General features: G+C 39.5%; 1 protein-coding gene across 1 annotated transcript; it reads left to right on the top strand.

The window, feature by feature from the left end:
- The first annotated feature begins 203 nt into the window (after nt 1–203).
- Nucleotides 204–3,246, top strand: LOC117417777 (homeobox protein zampogna-like). The gene is made up of 2 exons (XM_034030072.3): nt 204–769; nt 1,776–3,246. The coding sequence occupies exons 1-2, from the start codon at nt 436–438 to the stop codon at nt 2,243–2,245; spliced, it is 804 nt and encodes a 267-aa protein (XP_033885963.1). The 5' UTR covers nt 204–435; the 3' UTR covers nt 2,246–3,246.
- Nucleotides 3,247–19,261: the final 16,015 nt, after the last annotated feature.

The following is a 19,261-nucleotide window of genomic DNA, read 5'->3' as shown; positions in this document are numbered from 1 at the left end:
AGATTTCAAACAACCTACTTCGACAGACTGGAGTCTCTTGCACGGCACAAGCCCTTGTTAATTAAAACAAGTGTTACAAGTGTTCTACTGAGACAGGGGGGGGGGGGGGGGGGGGGGGGGGGCGCGTCGGGCGGAGCTGCGGGCACCGAGCGACCAATAACGGAGCAGCTTCATTTCACTAGCAAGAGCGTTAATACAAACTCGAAAACTTGACACATTGGCTGTTGATTGAATAGGGAAGGATCCCTCGCCAATTAAACCTCAAAAACACTGACAGAAAGGAGAAGAGAAGCTGAGCAAATGAGCTTATCTCGGTTTTATATACCTTGTTTTAACAGACCTCTTAGATGAAGGCAGATGCTTTTACAGCCCACTCGGACTAAAACAACATCTAGATATATTTAAAAGTAAACAATCTTTTTATATATATACACAATGGCACAAAGAGGCACTTCATTTTCTATCCAACACATTCTTACCAGAGATAGTGAGACTCGGGAGAGAAATCAAATCGCCAATGAACTGGCAGAACTCTGCAGATTGTCCGATCCGGGGTTGCAAAGGGAGACTGGAGTAGTCTATAAGGATAACCCAGAAGCTTGCCTCGCAGATTACAAGGAACTCGTAAAAGGGGAGACTCCGAACCTCAGGAAACGTTCTGAGCCATTGTCTAGCCCAAGTAAGGCTGAGGAATCACAGATTGATGGCCAGTCTTGCAGCGAGGACTCGGGAGAAGACCCAGTTTATTCTGGTTGCAATCATTTCAAAGGTATGCCGTGCTTCTGTGAATTTCTTCATAGCGGGTCATCGGATTTGCTGAAGAGAGTGGTCTTTTTATTTGAACTAAAAAATGTATCAAGCAAGTGTAATATATTCGGTATATTAATAGTAACGTAGCACTGCTATAGTGTGTTCAATACTTGCTTAATCATTAATTATTAATATAATTAGTTCAAACGTTTAATTATACATATTTGCATTGAGCAGTTACACTGAACCACGTTTTGTGCTTTGCCATATATAACAGAATATTGTCAATCTTTTTTTTTAAATGGTAGTAGCTTCATAAAAGTTCCAGTTCAACTCCAATAGACCATTAAAAAAAAACATACGTCCAGTGTTTTACTAATAGTGATCAGAAAACTAATCACAGCTCTTAAGCTTGTGTCAGTAAAACCATGCATGTAACAAAGTGTAAATTTTGTCCTAATGTGAACATACTATTGTCGATGTATTTATTTTCTTGCATTGCTGTATATTCCGGGCCTGCAGAAGCGAGCTATGTACAACGTCAATATATGCCTGTTCATTTTCCTTCTGTCTTTTTATTCTACACACTAAGCAACAAACAGAAAATAAGTTAAACAGAAAAAACAGGTCTACTAGATTCCAGGCCCGGTTGTTGTACGCTGTGGGTTCTGAACATCTCAAAAATAAATACTAAGCCTTGGGCTTCATGTTTTTTCCTTTAAAAATCAGTACAAACTCAAACACTTACTGGTTAGCTATTTGCAACTATAGTTGAAAATAGGTTATTGGCTATTGTAAAGTTATATATAGATAACTTTACAATAACCTACAACATAGTGGTAGCTACAACAATTTACAAAGTGATTACCGACCTAATAGCACCTGCGAGGCTTATTGTGTAAACACAATAACATGAAGAGGGGTGTCACTCAAAATACAAACACTGTTGAATAGAAAAAGGAAAAAAAAATTAAACAAAACACGACATAATAACGCATAGGCCCTACCTATATTAACTATTACAGAGTGTGAGAGCCAGTCGACTGCGGAGGAAGGGGGCAAGATGGAGAGATCCGACACCGCCGATCAATCCAAAACCGTGAAGAAGCGTTCCCGGGCCGCCTTCTCTCATGCGCAGGTCTACGAGCTGGAAAGGCGGTTTAACCTGCAGAGGTATCTGTCTGGCCCAGAGAGAGCGGATTTGGCGGCGGCTCTCAAACTCACAGAAACGCAGGTGAAGATCTGGTTCCAGAACCGGAGGTACAAAACTAAGAGACGACAAATAGCGCACGAATTGGCTGCTAACTGCACTCAGACCATGGCGAAGAAAGTGTCAGTGAAGGTGCTGGTGAGGGACGATCAGAGACAGTACAGGACCGAAGAGCTGCTCAGCCCACCTGCCATCCCCCTTTACCAGGCCTATCAATACTACCCGTACATGTACTGCTTCCAGCCGTGGCCCTCAAATATGTCCTTGTGTGGGGGAACCCCTTAACACAAACGGAAACTAGGACAACATGTCCCTCGTTAGCTATTCATGAAAAAATGGGTGACCACATTCTAACTGGCAGTATCATTTTCCAAAAGAACAATAATGGAAATAGTTTTACACTTTCAAAGATTCCAAAAATGCACATTAAGAAAAGTGATGATTCGCCCTTCCCCAGAGGAAGAATTGATGGATAATATTGTTTATTTACAGTTAACAATTAGTGTGCAGTTGACTATGCCAAAATGGGCATTTGGCATTTCTATATGATACCAAAGACAGTGCATTTTAATGTTTAATGAAACTAACAGCGCAGATCCGCTGGGTTTGTCACCCAAAATAACTTGTTCTTGGACTGCAATCACATTTAAAATAGCCTAACATCCTGATGATATAACTTAAGGTTTTTTTTTTTTTTTTTTTTAAAAGCTAAGTAATCAACCTGAGAGGTACGATCCTTCCATAAATCATTTTGCTGGAGTATATGGATATCAAAATCCAGGCCAGGTGATTTTTTAAAAAAAATGTTAAATTACCTTTCTTTTTTTAATACTATCAAAGTTTTTTTTTCTAAGATTATTTTTTTTAAATACTATCAAAGTTCTTTTTCTAAGATTATTGTTTCACCACATCGAACTCTTTCCACAGAAAATTGGTTTGTCATTTCTGGAATCATTCGGGATCAGAAGCACACATTACATTTTTTCTGTCAGTAAGACGCAATCTGAATCTATTGTTCGTTCTTTTTAAAACCAACCGCCCAAAGGATATGTTGCCATTCTTTTTTTTTTTGTAAGTATGAACATGGAAATATCTAAATATGTTATAATGATTTAAACAAAAAATAGTATACCATTATCTTGCAAGTATACCCAATTTGCTTGATATCATTAATGTAAATAATACATATATTAATGTGATTTTTTTTGTTTTGTTGTTGTTAAACCCACAGTAGGCGGTATAAAATATAGAAATGTTAACTTTGATTAAAGAGCAAATTATTAATATTGTTTTACATTGTTTTATTTTTTCCATAATGATGTGTATGTCAATGTATTGAGAGAAACGCATTTTTGTATTTACTCCTTATATGATAATTTAGTTGTGTACCTTTACGGGGTGAATCCACATTATACAAAACATTATTTTACAAAAAAAATTATAGAAAAATGATTATTATTGTGCATTTTAAATCCATAAGTCCGATTTGATAAGTGTTGGCGGTTGCACAAATAACGCCACTTAAAGTGATTCAAAGGATTGCGAAAGCAGTAGGATAAAGCCAAAACGAGCACCCATGCAAAGTTAAAATGTGTTGGCAACTATACTATTAAATTAAACATAGATCCTATGCAACCAACTTTTAACACATTTTAGTGTTTATTTTAGTTGCTTGCTAATATACTCACTCACAAAGACATGTCAGTGTGATATACATTACAGTGTAAAGTACATACATACTGAAGTGTGTGCTAAATCAGTTGCACATTTGATTTACAGTACAGAGCTGTCACGAGTCTCAACTTTTAGTGGTGAACAATGTTTTTTAAACTGTATCATTATAACATACAGAGTATGATTTCGAGATTGCAATTAGGTCTAACAATACTGTTAGTAGCAGGAATGTATAGGCTATTGATATGTATGTGCTTGCACCAATGTTAAAAAGCAAGGGGCCTGAATGAAATCACACGTTTATAGCGTCACCACTCGCCAGAACTATACCCCAATAACGCAGCAAAGAGGATGTAATACAGTGTAGTATTATCCAGTTATGGTACTACCCCTGCGATTTTTATAATGGGGCGGTGTACAGTAAGGTTAAGTATTGTGTAAATTACTATAGGGGCAAGGACTGAAGAGCCTTCCTTTATTGGTCATTTTGGATTCTATCTTGAATTTAATTAATAGAGAGAATGCCTCATAATTGTATTTTTGAAGGTCAAAAAACTTGCAGGTGTCGCCCATAATTAGAATGAATACATTTGGACCATATAATGGAAGCATTTGAAAGGCTTTGAAAAAGAATGCCCCCTCCTTGCTCAAGTGTTTGGCATGTGTGTTTCTGATCTAGAGAGCAGGCAGTTTATTTGTCTTGGCAGATCTGCCTCCTGGTCTCGAGTACATGGGTGTATATTTATATATTTACTTTAATGCTGGTGTATAATTATGAGTGTTTGTTGACAGCTGTCATATTTTGTCAGGAAGTACTGTGCAGCCGACAGCGAGTCTCGTGCGTATTAAGATAAAGATCTATTGTTGTTGTTCGTTCATTGTTGGCCTAATTGATTAATTTGCTGTACAGAACAATGGCAGAGGAAGAGAAAGATGGGCCCCGGTCTTTATGCAACACTTTTGTAAACATAAAACATGCCGAGTCAAGTGTTCAATATTGAAGGATGTTTTGTTCTCAGTGTTCGCATGTATGACTACAGTATATATACGACTACATGTACATACCTGACAAGTCTCCCAGTTTCGTCGGGAGACTAACAGTACCCCCACAAGGGAAGAAAAATAAAAGTTAGGAAGCTAATTTTAATTCAAAAAAATAATTAAGAGACTAGCGGTAGGCTACCCGATGAACCGAGGGAGAATACAAACTCAGTTACCGACACTAGTAGCTATGATATAAAGTAACATCTGCACATATAAATGTGAAGGATACTGTCGCTGTTAATTTTTTTTTTGTTCTCTAAACTTTCGGACCCCTTAGCCCTGGAAGTGCGTAGGACCCTGTGCAGTTGCCCCGACTACACCGACGTTTTCTCCGCCACTGGTACAGAGTCCCAACGGCTAACCATGTATTTTGCAATTGATTTGACATCAGGCTACACCATAATTACACCATAATTAATGGATGCTACTTTCACCCCAACGAATAGATGAATGATGCATTACAGAGATTGATGGTAAGATGGGTGTTACAGTCGATTTACTTGTGTTTAGGTATTTGTTTGCTTGTATATTTATTGAGAAAAAAACCCAAAACAATCGCACATAAAAGGCTGCATGAGTAGCCATGCTGTAGTTTCTTGTCAATGAAGAGGCTGCTGTTTCTATTGTGTGAACTGACAGATCACATGATTTCAGCCTCGTTCTTCGTTGTATCCACACACCGTTGATGGAATTAAGCTCCCAAGTCTGTGGTATTAATCTGCTACCAACCCCTTGTCAGGGTTTGAAATGTATTTTTGGGTTTAGATTTTGGATTACTTAAATCACCATTTCAACGTGTCGCTTCCTGCATATCCTGCTATTACCCCGTGTTAAAGCTATCATGCATACATTTTCACATTGGAGAGGCATGTTTGTTCCTGCATCCCCTTCATAAAAACACACCTGGTGAGAATGTCAGAGTTTTCATGATCGAACGTAATACCATCACTAATTATACCCCACCCCCACCCCACACGCACACACGCACACGCACACGCACACGGACACACATACGCAGTCTCCCGGAGTAATGCAATGAATATGAATATGGTAGTCTTTAAGAATCGATTCCGTTAAATTTCAGAAATTAAGCCATCTTAAAAATATATATTGCAAAAAAAGTTTAAGAGATTTATTTTTTAAGAACAGTAATCCCCCCCCCCCCCCCCCCGTTATTTAAGATATGCGTTAATGAAAGTATAAACTCATTTTAATTGTATATAACACAGTTAATATTCAAAACTATTAACACAACAACAAAAAAGTGTTTACTCCAGTGCAGAAACTATCCAAGAAAACATTTATAAAAACGTATATGATGGTAGGTATTGCTACAGCAATATATGAAACAAAAATACATGTTGACATAAAATATAATTGTAATATGCCATTAAAAATAAAAAATAACGATTTTTTGACGTATAGGCCTATAATTTAATAATGTTCAGAATGCTTTCTACTCCAAAAATAAACACACTCACCAGAATGTATATTTACACAAATTCCATTTAATGTGTAAAGTATAAAAATATTTCTTATTTTTAATTCAGAAAATATATAAATATCCTACAATATTTCACAAACTAATATTTTAGGCATGCATTGCGTGAATTGCTTAAGACGATAAATGGGTTGTTTTCATCACCTTCCAATTCAGAACCACATTCGATTTATCACAACACAAATACGATAACAGCACTGAGATTGTATAAATAGACTGTCTTTCCTTTTTCAGAAATAATGACCTTGTCTTTGGGGTTTACAATATCGCAGACAGTCGGCTACTTCCATGCAACCTCCAAGTTAATCATCTGTTATGTAAAGCAAGGCATATTGCAGTATTTTGCTTTTGTCATAAACAGTGATGGTTTGAAACAGGCCTACGTGTTGTTATAATGCTGCTCTTCGTGAACAAACGTAACATTTTACAATTAAAGTAATTACTTATAATTAAAACTATTAACATCTTATTCTATAACTGTTCATTAATGTAGTCCATTACTCATTTGTAACTTGTCGTTCTTTTTTCGTTTTATATAACTTGATATGAAACTGACAGTGCTATATTTGTACTTGTTTTTGAGTGAAAGTAGATTGGCAGAAAGTAATTGAGATACCTAATTGCTGCTCTAAAATGATAGGAAATCGTTTCATGCAGCCGCTCATTGAATCATGCGGTCGACAAATCTCAATGTTGCTATTTGATGGCTAGAGACAGTGATACACAGACCTAATTATAGAACGAAATATGGATATTGATTAAGTTTCCATATAGCAGATCTTACTAAAAAACGAATTTCAAACAATTATTTTTGCTCGTTTTATAAGTTAGCTTACATAAAATGCAACATGATTTATCTTCAATAAAAGTTTTCCGTTTATTTTTAATTATTCAGTCTAACCGCTACCTATCCCACAATTTCACAAAGTCTCCTGCCAGTATTAATTTATTTCCTTATATATATATATATATATATATATATATATATATATATATATATATATATATATATATATATATATATATATATTTCATATTATTCTTCAGACACTTCTATAAACAGGATGGGAAAGTGATACGTTACAGTGAAAACTGGACTGTTGTTTCTGAAGGAAGTTGCGGATTCGGTTCTCACTGAGGGTCACAACTTGTGGAAGTGATTCGATGGAATAAGTTTAGAGAACGCAGCACGAGGTCCGGTAGCATTCCCAGTGCCTGACTCACCTCGGCTTCGGGAGTCACGAGTTGTCTGTTGAGAACAAAAAAAAATAGTTTCTCGAATATATCCGCTTTTAGTTGCTTTTCTTTTTTTCCTCCTTAAAACAAAATAGCATACTATCACTAATTAAACGTATACAGGGAAAATACACGTGTCCTACTTTTTTGTCTTGTAATTTATAAGCCAGACTATATTAAAACATATAATTGTGGTCAACATACTATTTATGAGATAGCATTTGATAAAGACAAGTGATTTGAAATATTCTTTATATATTTATTTTGCACGAGGAGTATAGGCATCCAGCATGTCGATATTTTTCATAAAATAAAATAAATTAAAAAAAAAACCCACTTAAGCATAATTGAATAAAATATAATAAAGCTTGTTTAATTTAATTACACACATATCTAACAAAAAGAGAGTTATTGAACTGAACGTTGTCATGGTTTTCCTGTAACTGGAAGTTCATATATGTTTTATATAAAAATAAAAATAAATCGATTTATAGGTAAATGTTTAACTCGGATGTTGGCTAATCGGAAGGTTTATTTAAAGAGGGGCTGACTGGAGTTGCCCCGAGTTCAGTACATTCTCCCTGCATACTCAGTTCATATTCCAGCAAGGCAAACATGAACCTGCCAGATTCAGTCTCGCTTCTATCTTTACACTTTCTCTTTTCCATAAACGGGGTCCTCTCTGGGGATAAAGACACAACCTGCCAGAGATAGAATATTACCAGCTACTCCCTCACTTTCCACGCGGAATGGAACCCCACTATCTTCCCAAAGCAGTACCCTACCCACCGGGCCCCTGCGCAGTGGTCTCGACTCTTCGGTGAGTGATTCACATTAAACACAAATAAATGTAAATCTTCACTTTATAATCCTATTATTATTATTATTATTATTATTATTATTATTATTATTATTATTATTATTATTATTATTATTATTATTAAGTAGTAGCAGTAGTAGTATCTCAATTATTTTCCATTGAAAAAATAGGGCTACAAGTAATACTACTCAAAAAATAATACTTTTTATTAACACTTATCCCGGTAGACAGCCAATTAAATTAATTGAAGAAAAAAATGCGCAGTTTAAAAAACGTAGAAATAAATATCCATAACATTAGTCTTATACTATTTTATTTTTTAAACAAGGCAATGTGGTGTGAAATGTTTTAAATAACCCTGTTCACTTCATACAACGAAGTTGCAGGAAAACATGAACCTTAATAAACCCAGGGTCTGTCAGGTATTTTATGGCCACGTTATGTAAGCTAAACACCTCGTTTAATTTTGCAACAGGATGTTTCAATGAGACAGTAGTTAATGTATAATATAGTTCCGTGAAAACCTTACTGTAAGCTATTGCTTAGATCATAAGTGATTAGATTGCAAGGGTGCAGCCAACAATCACCTTAACATACATCGTAAGGGTTTATTTCATCCCAGTTTGAATCCAGACAGTACAATTCTCCTCCACCAAGGTTGAATGAGTATTTAAATATTCTATATATTTTGGCTCGGTGTAATTGACTACAGTGTAGTTTGTTGGAGATTATCATACGCTCGCACAATTTCATATAATGAAATTAGAGAAACGTCGAAAAATCGTCAGATTTTGCTTTAACAGAGCATGGAATATAACGCTCAGAACAGAACAATCTGTGTATTTGAGAAAATTACCTATCACGTCGCATATTTACAATGCTGTCATTAGTTTATAAACCAACCCATTCCCAATGAACTCGAAGTCAGTTTTGATGTCTTTGACACAGAGCAAACCTTTCTGTTTTTGTTTTTGTCCAGACATCGCCTATAACCGCCCACCCCCAGCTGCAGGACTCAGTTAGCGTTAATGAGCCACATCGCCATTCACTGCTGCTGCGAGGTTACACAAGCAGATAGTTTACTGAAACACGCCAGTGAACTTTCAAGGACTTGCTGTTGAGGACTAAAAACTCGATTAGCTCACGATTACAGCAACATACAGTGAATGGTGCTTACAATTTCATTAAGTCTGAGCGAAAATAAATAACACTTCAGAGTAGCCAGCTAAACAAAAATTGAATAATATAAACTTACAGTGTGGAATTATAAATGCCTTTATTTTAGAAGTGTCTGATAGATGACGATTTCTTATTTGCTCTCCTATAATACCTTTTCAAAATAGAATTCTGTCAATCTCTGATACTGCCTTTTTAACCCAGCTAAACATAACGTTAGGTTACTTACCTTAACCCTGGTTCCCTAAAAGAGAAGACGACCACCAACAACATTACGTATGGGATGGGCGTAACCGTGGCATAGGGTTGAGAACCAGATTCTCCTGGGCCACCGAGGGGCCACTAGGAGAACTGTCACTTTCTCTAACTGGACCTTCTCCAAGAAGGGCAGGAGAAACGGTACTGGCAGGGACGCGTAAAGGAGTGTCCTGGGCCATTCGTGGGCTGGGGCGTCGATGCCGAGTGGACCGCTTAAGCGGTGGAGGGAATACCACAGGGGGCAATGCATCATCTTCGTCTCTTGGAGCAGGCGCATGCATAATAGGCCCAGCTCGATGGCCATCAGACCCAACAGTTTTTGGAACTGCACCAAGGGGACCTTCGATCTGAATAGCTGCTATTCTGTCGTCCGACAGGTATGCGTGCATAGTAATGGAGTCCAGCCAGAGCCCCAAGTATGTTGTGTACTGCACCGGTATAAGCTGACTCGTTGATGGTGAGGCCCAGCCTGGCCAGATGCTGTGTCACAATCGCCATGTGGGCCACTGCTCACTCTCGCTACTGAGTGCAAATCAGCCAGTCGTCGAGATAGTTGAGTACACTGATCCCCTGCAATCGCAAGGGGCCAGGATGGCGTCCATGCACTTTGAAAATGTACGAGGAGCTAGGTAGAGGCCGAACGGCAGCATGGAGAACTCGTAAACGCTTCCCTGAAAGGCGAAGCAGAGGTACTTCCTGTGCTCTGGACGAATGGGAACGTGAATATACGCGTCACCTTAAGTCCACGGTGGTGAACCAGACACCCGGCCGGACTGACTGGAGACTGTGACGGTGAGTCAGCATTTGGAACATGGATATGTGCGTCACTCCTCGGAAGGGGGGAGGTCCCAAACGGAACTGCAGCGCGTAGCCATTGTGCACGGTAGCAAGCACCCAGGTATCCGAGGTCCAAGCATGCCAGTATTGCAGCTGTTGTGCGGTGAAAGGATGGGTCTGAGGCCGCAAGGTCGATAGCTCTGGAAATGCCTCCTGGAATGTTGTTGCGCGGACGCACCACACCCTGCGTTTCTTGTGCTCTGTGGGGCTAAAGATAGTGTGTCCATCAAAGGCTGTGGCTCCGACTCGGCCTGGGCTCCCATGGGAGACCCAGGTGCCGAAGCTGGTGTGGGTGGTAGTGGAGCTGGGACCTCTACCGAGCACCGCCGAGCACCGAGTGCACTGGGCAACGCATGCACCGAGGCACCGAAGTACCACAGGCTGAGCGTGCACCAGGGTACCGAAGCACCTGGGGGCAGCTGAAGCAGTGGTGCCTGCCCTAACCGCGTGTAGTCACACAGCTGGTCAGCGCGTAGCGTATACCAGGGGACACACAGGCCCGAAGCCATGCCGGGTGAATCTGTGGACGGAGTACAATAAACAATAAACAATAGTAGTGGGAACACACTGTTTTTTAAGGCCCAATGCACTGAGGTGGACGGGCCGAGGCAGCCAGCGCTGTCTACTCTACTGCGGGGCTAATAAAAATACAGCCCTGTGGAGGACAAGGCCTGCTGTTATTTATTATTTTTTTTAATAGCTGTAGCACAACACAGGCAAGCGGGAGTACCGCATGTGCACGGCAAGCCAGCTTTCAGCCTGAAAGGCAAGGGAACTGCAGTAGACTCAAGCTCTTTTTTCAAAAAACGCTCAGATACCACACAGAGGGTCTTACCTTACCATCTTGAGAGGCAAAAAGAGAAATAGCTTCTGTGGTTTTAATCCCTCGGTAGGCAGGACCGAGGTGTCATCCCAGTAAGGGGCCTATCGCAGCTCTTGCTTCCATTAGACAACATTAAGAAAGTGTGAAGCCATTAAGCCCTGCAGGGTCCTGTGCTCTCCAACAGGCTGCTCCCATTGTTCAGAGGATGTGATCTGGGTGGATGGGGCGCTGGCATCTCCTGGAATGAGAGCCTTTGTGGAGGAGGGGGACCCTGAGATTCTGGAACAAGAGCTAACAGCTCCAGAGGCCAGGACACTGCACTGCTTCCAGACAGACGCCCTCCACAGTGCAGAGGGACAACAAAGCACTAGGAGCCAGCCTTACCTCTGGTAACCTCATTTTCTGTTTTGTCTCATGACTGAGTTTTATTTAACATGCCACATCTTGTTATACTGTTTCTTTTCCTTTCTATTCCATTCTTGTTATTCCGTCTCTGTTATTCAGTTTCATTGTTTATATTTCCACCCTTAACTAAATCTTCTGAAGACCAGATACAGTACATTACTGCTCACTTTCTCCCCCCTGAACAAGATGTCAACAACAAGCCTATAAACTATTTTCCCTTCTCCCCACAGGTCAGTCTTGGTGTGGACAGTTCCCAGCTCGGATTGGTTTGTTGGCACCAATCGCATGCATCTTTGCAAGGGTGGTCATTGGATGGAGACCATAGCCTTTGACCTCTCCCTGGGATGGAGGAACAGGCAGCGTTTTTGTTTTCTCCTCCCCAAATTTTGCCACCAGCCCACAGGAGCCCATCTCCCCATAACAGCCCAGATGCCCTCCCACCCTACCAACTCTTTTTACTACCCCTGCCTACATACCCTACATACCCGAAACTGCGCCTGCTGGCCACAGCTTCAGCTAACATCACAGAGCAGAACAGCGTGACATATAAATCACCCAACATAACTGCAGATGTTATCTATGATCTGGAGAACATGGTAAAACAAGGTAAGCAGGTATAGATACAGAACTAAATGATCAACCCATCTGCAGCAGTCAATAAGTATGCAGTTGCTTAACCCAGGAGCACATGAGAAAAGTAGCAGAGGCAAAAACAGGAAAACAACAACCAATACAAGAAAGGTTTAGAGAAAAGAAAGGTGTTTGATGTAGTAGTTGTCGCTGTATCTCTGGGACTATTTGTTGTACTGACTTGAAACTTGAAAAGTATAACAATGACCCACAATGACCATAACAATGGAGATCTGATCAAAGGTAACTGCTTTCTTTTTATTTGATAGGTGGGTTCATAATTTTGTACCTCCCTGTATATGTAATAATTTTATTTGAACAGGACTGTAATTGTCCATTTACAAAGCAATTGTCCAGCAACAACAGTCACTGGTGAGAAAATAACCATGTCTTTTCAGAGTCACCCAAACCGGATTCCAAAGGCATACCTCTGGACTGGAAGGTCTCTGATTGGTCTCCCTGGAGCCTGTGCAGTCATACCTGTGGAAATGGCCTGCATCAGAAAACACAGTATGTCCTCCTGCAGCCCCACAATGATGGCAAGTCCTGCCCTATGCTGCTACAACAGCAGAAGTGTGAGGAGCTTCAGTGTCCTCCAAAGCAGCTCGGAGAGCCACCTACATCTGGAGCGCTGAACTCTACAGTGGGAAACAACACTGACCTTCCAAGTGCTGTGGACCTCCTGCCTCAAAATGGTACCCTAGTTTTCAATGGCTCCCTCGAGGGCAGCAATGATAAGAAAACTGCTATGAGGGGGGCAGCCTGTACTCACACACCCCTAGATGTTCTGTTCACATTCCAAATCCCATACACACACACCACAAGCCCCTCCCATCAGAATGTAATCCTGCCAATTCACAATTCCTGTGGTTGTGATACACAAAACCCTCCAGCAATGCTGGTAACTCCTCCTGTCATCACATCCTTCAAAAAAGATTCACAACCCTGATCTCTCAATAACATCCTCACATATACTGTATGCCCTGCCACAACTATATCCCTAACCCTTCTTATAAATCAATTAAAAGCATCCACACACCCAAACTCCATCATCTCTTACATTGTCACACTTGCTCCTCCTATTACACCCGCATAACACCTCCCGTATCACACTAAACTCCTCAAACTCCTGTTAAAAACTTTATTACAAAAAAAACTGTCCGAGCTTAGAGTTAATTGTACTTACATGAATTGCTTTTCTGTCTGTCATATCATAATAGAAAATAGTACAAACATTACTGTCTTATTATTCTGGGAGGTTATGAGTTATGTTAATCAAATTGGTTTGGAGGAAGAGGAGCAGCGGAGGAGCCAATCACTACACATGGCATGAATGAAACCTTTTCAATATATGACAGTAATGCAGTACATAGTTGAATAATTAAGTGTATTAATGCCAATCCAGATGAGAGAAACATTCCCCCTAGAGATGGGGGGGAATGTTTCCTTTTCATAACTAGCTTTCAGTTCCATTCCCTGTGGCACAGGGTGAGATCATCCTGACTCCCCTAATGGAAAAAAAACAGATACTATGAATATGAATATATATCAAAAGTATGTAAACACTTTGTTCTTTACGTCTCAGTGGTAGCCAAGCAGTGCTCCTGCAGTTCCGCACAATCTAACATGAATGGGCAGATAAAGCCTCTCTCAAGGGTAATCCACAGCCTGTTCAAAGAGAGTTAAGACTGAATTCAAGAGTGTTCAACTTCTACCTGTTTAAACAAAGTGCTTGTTAGTTAAACACATTTTCAAACAATTACTGAGCCCTGCTGAGTGTATTCCATGGCACTTCTCCTGGAAGAGAGCTATGAAGACTTGATCTCTTATAATTATATTTTTTGATTTTGTATTTTCTTTATTCTCTTACCTGCGAGTTGTCTTGGGGTGTTTTTATTGCAGAGAAGGCAATGTTTCCAAAGTGATTGTTGTTACTCTTCAGCTTCTCTTGTTATTTTAAGGTGAATGCCAATTAACCTTTACCTAACCACTGGGGCACATCCTCATTTCTGTGTTAAGACAATCCAATCTGACAAACTGGAGGCTAGTTTTATTAATAATAAAACACACAATAATTGATAGTAACTACAAAACAATGCTAGTTCTGAGTTTTTGTTATTCTGCCAGTTAATCAATTCAATCCGTCAATCTTTGTAATTAATATCACACCATCACAGAATGTTAAAAAATTTTAAAAAAATGATGTCATTGCAAACAACTGCTATAAATGCATTTCTACAAGCAGTTTCATCTAAAAAAAAAACTAAACAAAAGCAAAACAACAACAGAAATATTTAGTAGGCCTTTCAGGTAGGCAAACATCTTTTAAAGTAGGGTTAACATAGGAATTAAACCATTTTTTGTAAAGACATGATCTTGTTTTAAATATGATACATTTGTTAGATACCAATCCTTGCAGTTCTCAAAAACTAACAATCTAACAGAGCTCTGCAATATGCAGTGTCTGAATGCACCTTCACAACAGTTTTAACCGCTTATAGGTGATATGAAGGTTAATCAATTCTCCTGCAGCAGTAATTATTATTATTAGTTTATTTAGCAGACACCTTTATTCAAGTCGACTTACAGAGACTAGGGTGTGTGAATTATGCATCAGCTGCAGAGTCACTTACAACTACGTCTCACCCAAAAGACGGAGCACAAGGAGATTAAGTGACTTGCTCAGGGTCACACAATGAGTCAGTGGCTGAAGTGGGATTTGAACCGGGGACTTCCTGGTTACAAGCCCTTTTCTTTAACCACTGGACCACACAGCCTTTAACTAATAACATTAACTAATGTAGTTTGATTGAGTATGTTTACCTAGCATAACTAACTATAAATTCATATTAACAGTCATTCATGTTTACAGTTTAAGAAAAGTTTGTTTCTTAGTAGACAGGATGTACAGAGCGAGTGGACCTTTATGGGATGTTAAGTTCGGCAGCATATGACACAATTTATTACCATTTCATACTAATTCATACCACTTTGGACCACAATTTTCCTTTTGTCCTCCAGGGTAGTGCAGCTACATAACTGAGGCAAAGGGGAGTTTAAGAATAGTGGCGGGCCGAATGAATGACAGTCTTGGGACTGTACTGGTTGTGTGGGACCCTGGCAGGAAACAAACCATGTTTAATACTGTTGTTTAGAAACAGTAGTGTCTAAATCTTGATCCTGTCTCCACTCCTGCATTAGTGCATCATGGAAAGAAGACCTCTCTGCTGTAATATATAACCCAGACGATCCTTTTATCTGTTGGAGAAACTATTTACTGATAACATCGGAGCAGAGAAAAATGCAAACATTTAGGAACAAAAAAAAAAAAAACGCCTCCTAGGAATTTTAAGCAATTCAGTACTTTTCAGATCCATTTATATTTAGACTTTTTTTGTGGATGTGGATGTGAGTACATTGACATGCATTATGTGGAATGACGTCACATTTCTTAATGTTTGTTACCGTGGGCTTTTTGTTTTGTTAACATAACAATTACTGTCCGAATTGTTTTAAAGACTGTAAATACAACTGAACATAAACAGTGTATTAAAATAAATAAATAAATAAATAAAATACAACTGTACAAACAATAAAAATACATAGAAAGTGTAACACTAAATTGGGAAGGACATTAAGTGGCAGGAAATGATTGTATCTTTTTTACTTAATTATGTCAACAATATTGAGGAAAAATATTATAGACATAGCAAGCAAACATCATTATGGAATACAAACAAAACAAGAAGATATTTCAACTGGATATGTAACTGGGACTTCAGGGTTTGCTTACATCTGACAAAACTGGCATTCACAAAATAAAAACGTTTGCTATATTATGTGCCATATTATTTGTTCCAGCTCAATTGCATTTTTTTGTAGTAGTTAATAAAGGTATATGATTTCACTGCCATGTACTTGAGCCACTTAAACACCTCTAAATTATATACAATTACAAATATCTGCATGTAATTACCTGTACTAGGATCTGTCCCTGTATCAATTAACTATTTAATAGAATCTAACATGATATATTGAGCTGTAAATTCAGTTTACAGTAAAATCTACAAATGAATAGACAGAAGCTCCAAGGATAGGGATTACTTCCAAGAGCCTTGTTAAGCTGAATAATAGAACGTTGCCATGAGTTCTAAATCCACACATACATACATTATAAGCCCTGTTCAGATTCCTGAGTTCTCAGGCACAGCTCTATATGGTGGGGCTGTAATGAAATATAAATCCATTAGCTGCACTTTGCGTTTCCGAGAGCTCTGGTCAGGGCACAGGGAAGATTATCAGGGCTCCTAGAGACTAACCTTAATGAATGAGCCCACCCAGGATATTTACAAAGAGAAGTAATTGATGGCCAGTAGCTGGGCAGAGCAACACACACATGAACACATGCTGATAACCCTGATAAATGATTCCCAAGCCTGATAGGTTAGAGTGCAGACCATTGCACTTCAAGACAGAGAACTGACAAATAACCAATGGAGTGAGGCTTCATTAAAAAAAAAGATGAAGGCACTAGCAAAACAAAGTGTGTTAGAGTTGAGGCACTGTAAGGCAGTGTCCCCCGGTTATAGAGCTCAATGGTAAGATAAACTGGTTAGGGTTCAAAGACTGGGAGGCAGTATTGCCTTGTAGTTAGTACTAAAGGACTAGGAAACAGTATGGATTAGTGATAAGAGAGAGGGAAGGGAAAACCACTCTATACAAATGGTTTCTTTTAAAGAAAAAAAAACATGGTTTTGACGGCTAATCCTGCTATTTTGCCATGTGATTTTGTGCAGATCTGCAAACGCGAACAGTGTGGGAACAGGCTCTGTCTGCACTCTACTCTTGGCAGACCCCAGTGAATATTTCCTCTCACTCCGACCCTTAGATGGCTAGCTTGCGAAACTGATATCCTCAAACTTGTTACTTTTCTCAATGCCAGTTCTTAGCATCCCTCTCCCACTCCTGCGACCTGCGAAAGGAATGTAAAAGTTTTAATTGCTGGAGATAAGGGGATACAAGAAGAGCATTCAGAGCCGGGGCTCCAGTGAAGCTGTTGCTATCTCCGCTGTGATAGAACTTACTTAAAACCTCTTAGCGCAGATTATTAGGACCAATTTGGCATGGCCTGCCTCTTTTATTTGGACGGCATCCCCTTCGTCCTTGTTCCTACGGAACGCCAAGTTCGACTCCAGGAATTTGACTCCAGTCGGGTAGTGTGAGAGGAGCACTGTGCAGTCAAGGCTGTGACCCCTGCAGACAGCAGAGGCGAGGTGTGGGAGATGGGGTGTGAAATCTCAGAGGACAATGCTTGGCCATAAACGAAAATCATCTTTCAAGAATTCATATCAACGGTACATTTTTTAAATACTTTTTGCTCATGTATCTTTTCCTGCACTCTGGGTGGAAAGTCAACACCAGTGAGCCGAGAATTTAGTGTTTTAGTGCTGAATAAACTGCATGGTGAGAGCTGTAGAGACCTGTAATACTAAGATCCTAGATGCCTGTAGGTGCCAATGCTGATATGATGTGGAACTCATTTCCCAAAGTCCTTCCTCAACAGCCAGCAGATCTAAAGGAAGGCAAATCATCATGACTTTGATCTTGCCTGGATTTGTTACCAGTCCTTAACCTATACCTCTCTGAGAAACCCACCTATTCTCAGCTCCACATGAAGATGATTAAAACTATCAACGTTCATCCATTAGACACTGCTACCCTGCTGAACATTCACCATTCATTCCACCACACTAGATAAGAATCCATTACACTTCATCTGAATTTTTATGCAATTGTTTTGCCGTCACAATAAAACCAACTTACTTGCTAGGGCCCTAGTTTACTTTTCCGGTTCGAATCCTACTTCTGCACTGTACTGTAATGTTGTGGCTGTTGCCTGGTTACCTACTTGGATTGAAAAAAATATTCTAAATCTGTTTTACTGGAATGTTCTAGAGAGAGGTAATAAATAGAGGTTACTATAGAAGTTACTGCCCCTACAGGTTAATAATGAGCACTCGAACACTATCCATTATCAGCTCTGAATTGCAGTCAGACCTGAAGATTCTGCAGTGAATAACACTACATCAGCAATGCATGTTTACAGTTAGCAATCCATATCCCCCATCCCTTTTGTCTCACACCTGTGTTCTCAGTCCACTCAGGTCGAACCCTGGCCTTTCCTTTCCACACCTCATATAGATGAGTGACCTACAAAGGGGTACTGTGAGGGGCGGAGGGTTTCAGGTATGGTCTGTTATGAATTTCAATGACCTTGTCTACTTGTTTTAAAGAATCTGTCAGGTTTTAGCGAGGAGATACGGACACCTGCATGCTCCTTGAATCTTTCTCCTTTTCCTCAGCAAAGTTAACCCTTTGAATGTCCTGAGGAGTCTCCGAATCTCTGGTTTTGACATTGAACTGGTTAACCCTGTCAGTGTGAGGTAAGAGTGTTTTTCTCATGGAAAGTCCCTCTACAAAGCTGTCAGTTAGTGAGAAGTCTGCAGCTGGCTCAACCTGCCCCACCTTACCTGACTGCCTGGAGAGTACCATTAGCCCAGGTCACACCTGTTCCACAACAAAGACTTACTAATTGTATTCACCATTCACATTCTTGTTGTATTGGGACATGCATACAATAATCCCATATGAAAACAAAACAAACAACCACATTTGAAGTGTATTGACTGCACTTTCAGCTATTACATGATATAATCGGGGTTTGTTTACTTATTTTAAATTCTTCACCAGGAAACCAATCTAATTTACATAAGGAGTCATTCATGTGACAGAATTTCAATATTTGTTCAAGGTTTTAAAAAAAAAAAAAAAAAAAAAAGTGGTTTGCTCACAAAGATTTGAAGTTTTGTTTAAAGCCAGATGCATACCTATAGGAAT

Source organism: Acipenser ruthenus, chromosome 13, assembly GCF_902713425.1.
Source record: "Acipenser ruthenus chromosome 13, fAciRut3.2 maternal haplotype, whole genome shotgun sequence".
NCBI classification, from domain to species: Eukaryota; Metazoa; Chordata; class Actinopteri; order Acipenseriformes; family Acipenseridae; genus Acipenser; species Acipenser ruthenus.
Note: the sequence above shows the minus strand (reverse complement) of the source record. Positions and strands in the feature narration are given on the sequence as shown.